Source organism: Manis pentadactyla, chromosome 4 (assembly GCF_030020395.1).
Source record: "Manis pentadactyla isolate mManPen7 chromosome 4, mManPen7.hap1, whole genome shotgun sequence".
In the NCBI taxonomy this organism is placed as follows: domain Eukaryota; kingdom Metazoa; phylum Chordata; class Mammalia; order Pholidota; family Manidae; genus Manis; species Manis pentadactyla.
Genome location: NC_080022.1, coordinates 169,514,798 through 169,523,243, shown reverse-complemented (window position 1 = coordinate 169,523,243; position 8,446 = coordinate 169,514,798). Strand labels below are relative to the sequence as shown.

At 38.5% G+C, this 8,446-nt stretch overlaps 2 protein-coding genes across 2 annotated transcripts; both read left to right on the top strand.

Annotated features, from left to right (window-relative positions):
• Positions 1-698, top strand: LOC118911145 (keratin-associated protein 3-3). The gene has a single exon (XM_036882846.2). The coding sequence runs from the start codon at positions 67-69 to the stop codon at positions 361-363; it is 297 nt and encodes a 98-aa protein (XP_036738741.1). The 5' UTR covers positions 1-66; the 3' UTR covers positions 364-698.
• Positions 699-4,673: 3,975 nt separating this feature from the next.
• LOC118911146 (keratin-associated protein 3-3) lies at positions 4,674-5,415 on the top strand. The gene has a single exon (XM_036882847.2). The coding sequence runs from the start codon at positions 4,749-4,751 to the stop codon at positions 5,043-5,045; it is 297 nt and encodes a 98-aa protein (XP_036738742.1). The 5' UTR covers positions 4,674-4,748; the 3' UTR covers positions 5,046-5,415.
• The last annotated feature ends 3,031 nt before the right edge of the window (positions 5,416-8,446 follow it).

The following is an 8,446-nucleotide window of genomic DNA, read 5'->3' as shown; positions in this document are numbered from 1 at the left end:
CATTTGCATCCCAAAAACCTCTCCTCTCTTTCCAAGGAACCAAAAGCAGACCAGATTCCCGACGCCATGGCTTGCTGTGCTTCCTACTGCTGCAGCGTCCCCACTGGCCCTGCCACCACCATCTGCTCCGCTGACAAGAGCTGCCGGTGCGGAGTCTGCCTGCCCAGCACCTGCTCACACACCACTTGGCTACTGGAGCCAACCTGCTGCGACACTTGCCCCCCACCCTGCTACATCCCTCAGCCCTGTGTGCCCACCTGCTTCCTGCTCAACTCTGCCCAGCCCACCCCAGGCCTGGAGACCCTCAACCTCACAACCTTCACCCAGCCCACCTGTGAGCCCTGCCTCCCAAGCTGCTGTTGACCGACGGCTGCTCTGCTCAGAGCCAGACCATGAAGAACCCAGAAGCTGTCTATTCAGTTTTCACTTGGCTCAGGCATAGATCAGACGTGGAGGCAGACCAAATGGCCTAAATAAGGAAAACCTACCTTTCATTATAATGGAAAAGAAATCAAGACTTTTTCACATTTATTTTGCTGAATGTCATCTATTATCAAAGTATTACAGAGAGCTGTAAGACCTCAGACTGCATGTTCTTGGTTATGTTGCTTCTGGGGTCCCATTTCTTGTATTGGGTATTTTCATAGAGGAAAAAAATTTCTTGATGGGTTTTCCAATAAACTTTATTTCTCTGGCAAGATGTGTTCTTTGTTTATGTTAGAGTTTTTAATATATGTCTTTCATTTAAAGAAAGGTAAAGATCATTATGTTATTTTTTTTTTAAATCTATCGAAGGAATGACTGGAATTTCCTTTGCTGCTTGAAATTGGTTCTTTTTTATGTTCACCTCCTCTCTTCCTCAGACAAATACAATGTTGGGGTGAGTCAACAGTTATTTACCTACACTTTGCCAGGTAAACCACATGAATTAACTCACAAAATCCTTAAAACAGCACTAGAGGATGAAAAAAATGAAGCTTTAAGTGTTTTTCAACATTCTCAAAGTCATCAAGTTAGTATATGCCTGACTTTAAAGCCCAATTATTTCTACCACATCACAGAGCCTCCACTACTAATGGAACCAGAAGCTTAATAAACCCCATTATATTAATTAAAAATATGCAAGAGAAACAAAGCATAATAAGAATCTTAACAAAAGCATCACATTCAGTTTTAATAGAAAAGGATATATTGGCTTACAGATTAAAAGTGGCATGTATTCAATTCTAAGATCTGGGTCACTTAGCAGGCATACCAATTTTAGCTTCATTTTCCCTTCATGAGAATTTAAAGTGGTCAACTCTTAACAGCAGGGCCCTAGAAATATAGCTCTATTACCACCATACCAAGCACAGAAGTTCTACCCAAGTAATAAATAGAATTTTGGGGTGATAGGCAGAGAACTGGAGCTAAACTCTGATTCAATATGATTTAATCTACTGCTTAATTTTACTCATATTACCAACCTACTTAGTTTAATCTTGAGCAGGCTGTCCTTTACACAGCCTTAGAGAGATTTTATACACACACACACACACACACACACACACACTATATACATAATATATATATATTACACCAATATGTAATATCATATGTATTCAATGCACTATATGTATAATACACATAAAAAGACAAGTCAAAATGTGACAAAAGTCAATGAGAAAGCATCAAGCTAAAACCAAAAGAATGCTGTGAAAGAGAAAAAGCAGGTCAAGGAAGGGGCAAAACAAATGTCTTTACACAAACATGTTTTTAAATGTTCTCCGTGTACCTGTCAGTCTCTCCAGAGAGGTTTCTCAGAGGATCTCATAGGCTTGTCAGTAGTTCAACTTTGAATGAACAGAACTTAGAAGCCATGGGGTAGATGGGATGCAACCTAGGATACTATCAACCAGGGATTTCATCCATCTAACTCATTCATTTGGCCAATGTTTCTCTAATTCTTGCCGTGTACCAGGCACTATATCTGTGCTAGGAGAATAAAGATAAAAGAAATGTTATTACCTAAAGCGCCCTCAAGTTTCTCTCAAATCTGGTGAAGAGGACAAGTTACTGTCATCACAACATATGTGCTCTACACAGGTCATGTGAATGTTACTGTAACGCTGTGTGATTTCCATTGTGGCCGGGATGGGGGCAGCATGCCATGCAAGCAGAAAAGGTAACTTAAACCCAGATGAAGTGATTCAGAGTCAGGGTGGGAGATGGTAATGAAAGCCTCCAAGCTGTCCCGGCTAAGCATTCAAAGGTGATGAGGCAGGAGAGGTGGAGAACGATTCTTCCAGACAGAACAGCAGTTTACGAACCACAAATCAGGGGCACTGAAGATGGGGAGAGAGGATGCAGGGAAGGGAAGAGAAGAAATGCAAAGACCCTGAGGTGGGGTCCCCAGGCAAAAGGAATTTAAACTGCAACCTCAAAGCAACAGGAGATTTGAAGCAAGAAACAGAGTCATATTTTGCTTTTAATTGTTTCTTTTCATTATCAATCTTTTAATTTACATCTTCCCCGTCACAGACAACCTCACTGGCTATAGAACTATATAATTAAAACTGGGCAAGTTCCTAGGTGTGTGGGTAGACTTTCAGCACTTTGAAAATCTGTCGTCTAATCAAGAAACACCATGTTTTTCCCACATTCGCTTAAAAGAAAAACATACCCTTTGTTTCTAAAAATAAAATGTTTAGTCATCTCTGACACATAATTTAAACTTACCTTTTGAACCACATAACAGGTAGCTCAGTCTCAACCAGTCCTACATTTGGTTTTTAACAATAATCTTCTGAATGGAAGAATGTAGACATCATTACCCTTACTTTGCAGAGGAGAAAGATGAGGCTCCAAAAAGTGAGTTACTTGCCGTGACGGGGAAGTTAGTCAGCAGCACTGGGACCACTAAGAGCTCTTCTGATTCTTAACGGGGTCCTCTGGAATCTATACATCCCCCACAGAAAACCACACAGATACGCCCACCATCAGGCACTGATGCACAAGTACCCTTAAGGCAGGAGGTGGGAAGACAGTGAGAAGAATCATAGCTTGAAGGACAAGGGAATCAAAGTTGAGTGGAAATGGTTTGATGCAGCAGGATGATCCTAGACAGGAGCCCTCCATGTTCCTTCTTAAAAACTGGGCCATGACTGAAGCTCAAACAGGGTACTGGAACTGAAGTCTTTTCTAGGGCAGACACATTTGATTTGGGGAGAAAATGCACTACATTGAGCAACAACAGAAAAACACTGAAAAAATCAAATGTGGACAAATTAGCATCAGCACACGACTTCACTTTCCACTGGAAGCGATTCATTTGCATAGAAGTATCATGGTCCTAAATTGTTCTTTGAGTTTGTACATGGACATAAGCTAAAACTTCAACTTTCCCACACTTAGCAGTGAAGAAAACAAAGCAGCCACTTTGTGGCTTGAAAGACAAAGGCCAATGGACATATGAACGACTCTTTTAACCTAACTACTTGTAAAAGAACTACAAATGCAACACTAATGAAATTCCATTTTTCACCCACCAAATTGGCTACCACTTTTCAAGTAAAATACACATCAAAAGTATAGGGAAACAGGGATTCTCAAACACAGCTGGTAGGAATAATAAATAGAAAGAAATAGGTAAATGGAACCATTCTGCAGTATGGCAAGGAATACTAAAGGCCTTAAAATATTGTTAAACAACACTTGCTTCAATAATTACTTCTGTGTCTGAAATGGTCAGAAATGTGCATAAAGATTTATATACACAATTGTTACTATTGTCAAAATTATAGGAAAAAAGGAAAATAATGTAAATGATTAATAACATGAAATTTTTAAGTAACTTAGCAAGTACCATTACATGATAAATGCTAGGAAACATGAAAAATAACATGCTTAAGCAAATTGCTAAGTTACAGAATAGAATGTAAAATATGATCCTAGAAATGTAATAAAATGATAAGTAATTTATAGAAAAATGACTAGAGGGATATTTATAAATATTAACAGAAAATTTCTCCTGATGATAACATTATGCTTGAGTTATTTTCCTTGTTCCTTTGTACTTTTCTATATTGCTCAAAATTTTAATGAATACATAATATTTTATAGTCAGAAATGGAAATAGGTGTTTTTTAAAATATGCCCATATTTCTCAATAGCATATGTCTCCATATTAATGCAAGTTTGATCTCAAAAGCCCCAAAACTACACTAATACAATGTTGTGTGTCAATTATATCTCAATTTTAAAAAGGCCCAAAGCTAAGGGACAGTTACTAAAATTAAGTTTAACACCTTAAAACAAGAATACTTTATCAGCCCAGTTAGTACAGATAAAAGTAAAAAGAATGAACACTGACAAGTGCTGGGAAGAGACCTGCATACTATAGTGTACACTTGTGCAATATTCCCCAGCATGGCTGCTGTTGGAATTATAATAGCACAAGCCTTTGGTGATAGCTCATAAAGCTTGGGTTCCAGTGACAAACAGCAAAAGTAATCAGTTCAGATTTAGCAAGGAACTCAAATAAATGTTAATTAGGAGAATAGAGACTCTTTAAAAGCATCTAAATGTCAAACCAATCAAAGGTTAATGGGCACACTAACATACACAAGAACCAGGAAAGAAGCCTTCTGGTTGGACCAACACCCCACTGGGGAGAGTATATAAGAGCTGCAAAGCAAGAGGAGGCATTTGCATCCCAAAAACCTCACCTCTCTTCCAAGGAACCAAAAGCAGACCAGTTTCCCGACGCCATGGCTTGCTGTGCTTCCTACTGCTGCAGCGTCCCCACCGGCCCTGCCACCACCATCTGCTCTGCTGACAAGAGCTGCCGGTGCGGAGTCTGCCTGCCCAGCACCTGCTCACACACCACTTGGCTACTGGAGCCAACCTGCTGCGACACCTGCCCCCCACCCTGCTACATCCCTCAGCCCTGTGTGCCCACCTGCTTCCTGCTCAACTCTGCCCAGCCCACCCCAGGCCTGGAGACCCTCAACCTCACAACCTTCACCCAGCCCACCTGTGAGCCCTGCCTCCCTAGCTGCTGCTGACTGATGGCTGCTTTTGACAGAGCGTGACATTGAAACAGTCAACCCAGAAGCTTTAGTGTTCACCTGTCTCAGTACCGGCAACTAATTAACTCAGCTTTCAAAACTGGAACAAGGATGGCACTCTCACTGACAACCCCCCACCAAAAGAAACCAAGAGATTTTCAATGGCCATGTAGTAGATATCAGTAACCAAGGGCAATTTGAGCAGGTAGACACCCATTAGCTTGCCAAAGTTGTTCACCTCCTTCATATCAAAGTATATCTTTCTTTGGGTGCTTTGGGAATTCTGTTTCCAGCTTTGGGTGGTATCTTTCTGGAAATTGAAGCACTTCTTCATGATAATCCTAATAAATTTTACATCTCTGGCATAGCACAAATGTCTATAATTATTTTATTTCTGTTAATTCATTCAATGTATTTCTTAATTCCAAAAGTCAGCATTTTAAGAAAATTTGAAAACACCTGCAAAACTGAAAACGGTGGTAGCAGTACAGATAAATATTTCTTGCTTTTGTTGTTCTTGCTGTTTTAATAAAACTAAACCACCTTGCATATAATATGGTCCAGTACATCAGTATACTTCAAAGTAGACTTTCCCTAACTTGTTCTCCCCCAAAAAAATGGTTTAAGGCAGGTTGGGAAATACTAAACATGATCCAGCGACTAAATGTGACATATATATCAAGTAATCCAGATGATCCGATCTATTAATGCAAAAAATTAACATAACACCATATTCATTTAGTATTTATTAAATGCTTATTATGTGCCCATATTTTATTTTCCTTGCTCTAAATAAGCTGACTGGCCGGTCAGGTGGATACATACAGTATATATTCATTGCTTCATAAAATTAACAATTATTTATTGAATGCTAGGCATTGTATTAAAATAAGAAATACAAGTATTCTGCTAGTAGTTTACTCAAGTGCTGTGGTACCACAAAATTGAAAATAATTAAGAAACTAAGATTGCTGCCATGCTGATAAAGAGGAGAAAGACATAATCAAAGATCAATTGACTAGAGCTCCTGGTCAAAAGGATATGAAAGGGAGAGACAGATTAGGCAGTAGGGCTATGGCACAATTAAGCATGGAAGCAGAGAAGAAAGAATTAAAAAAGGAAATACTGTGTTCTGCTCTAAATACATCATGTTTGAGGCACAAGTGGCATATTTAAAGGGTGTTTAGGCAGCTGGAATTTGCACAACAGTGTTAAAGAGTGGAAAATGTATGAGGGAAGGTACAGAAGTCTGTATAAAAGTTCTTACAAAGTACTTTTAGAGGGTTTGGTTGCATGCACATACTCATGTCCATGAGACTAGCAAAAAGGGGGATAAAGAGCTGAGTAGAGATACCAGAAGTCATTCAATTGAAGACATTGAAATTCTAACCCATCCAGAATGGAAAAGCTCTCTGAGGACCTCAGGTATTCAGTTGATGTGTCAGACACACCAAAAGAGTAAAAGATCATAACCTTGACTAAAGAACACTCCAAATTATACCTGCCCTTAAAAAGTCTAAAACCAAGCATGAGAGGACCAAGAGGATCTTCCAGTGATTATATTCCTGTGAGAACAAAACTCAACACTCAAAACACTCTTCAACATAATCAAGACTTCCTAAAATATATCATCCAGAATGAACAGCATACAATTGAAAATTTAAAGAGACATATGAAGCAAGGAAAAAAAGCACCCATAATCAAGAGAAAAAGCAGCCAATAAAAATAGGTCTACAGATACACAGCTGCTAGAATTGGCAGACAAGGATTTTAAAGCAATTATTAGAAATATTTTCATGGATATAAAGGAAAAGATGAACAAGATGTTAAAGGGAAAGAGTGGACAAGATGAGTAATCACACCAGAAAAGTGGAATTTTAAGTTTTCATTTAATGAATTAATGACAAATTAAATTGAGATTGAAATTATTTAAATTTAATAAGAAAGAAACAAATGCAAATTCTAGAATTAAGAGTACAATCTGAAATAAAAATTCAATAGAATGGCTTTAATATCACATTGGAAACTGCCAATTAGAGGTGAGGTCAAGGAATTAAGAGAGCTCAAAATAATCTTACTAGATCAAAATTATCAAAACTAAACACTGAAAAGGAAGATTGAAAAAAATGACCAGATCCTGAGCAGGCTGTGGGACAGTAGCAAGTGGCCCAACATACAAGAAATGGAGGTCCAGAAATAGGAGAGAGAAAGTGGGGCAGAAAAATTTGGGGAGAAAAGGCTGAAAATTTTCCAAATTGAATGATACATTTCTTTAACCTACAAATTCAAGAATTTCAACAAACCTCATTAAGGATAAATACAACCTAAACACAGACACATGTACCACCTAGACATATATCATAGTCAAACTCAATAACAGAATAAGTGAGTAACAAAGATTAAGACAATAAGGGGGAAAAATACACATTAAATCAAGTGTAGCAAAGAGAAAAAGGATATCTGACTTCTTTTCAGATGAAATGGAAGAGGACATTTTTAAGGTCCTAAAGGAAAAAAAAATATTAGCCCAGAGTTCTATAGTTTGCAAAAGAACTTCGAAAACTGAAAGGAAAATGAAAATACTTTTGGGTAAACAGAGCTGATACAAAATTGTCTGAAAGATCACTTCTGAGTTCCAGTTCAGAAGCGTGACTAGAAGATCCTGAGCTTACCTCCTCCCATGGACACTCTAAGTCTACACGTACAAATAGAACAATTTTCTCTTTAAAAAATGTAAAGTTATGGCTGAGTGACAACTACACATAGAGGAGAAACAAGAAGAAAACCACCTCAAAGTGGGTAGGAGAGCTGGGACACAGTCTCCCCATAAACTCCAGCCCCAGTCAGTGAAGCAACCCACAGTCGGGAGGAAATTCAAAACTCAGAGTTTCTCCCTGAGCAGGGAAGGGTTCAGACCGCACAATGGACACCCCAACTTTTAAAACATACATAAGAGCAAGGACTAACTAAAGCCCAGAGGGGTTGCAGGACTAGAAGACAATACAGTTGGTCAGTAACAGTATTGGAACTAGAATGTAAATATTATGACCACTAGGACAGTATTCTTTGTCCACCAATTTTCCTTGTCCTTCAGTGTTAAAGCGTTTTTATAAGAGTCATGTGTCAACACAGAAACCTCTGTAAGCCAAGTGGTTATATTTTTAGCAAACATTTATTAAGGGCCTATTATATTATGTTCCAAGTAGTGAGGGTAGGAATATAAATAAGACACACATGTCTGAAAAAGGACATTGTCCAAAAAGAAGACCAATAAACATAAAAATACTGAACACGTTAAAAGCAATGTAACAACTGCTATAGTGGAGGTATGTGCAAAGTGCTATGGAAAATGCCCCCATCTCAATGTGAGGTGGTTAAATGCCATTTCAGCTGAGCCA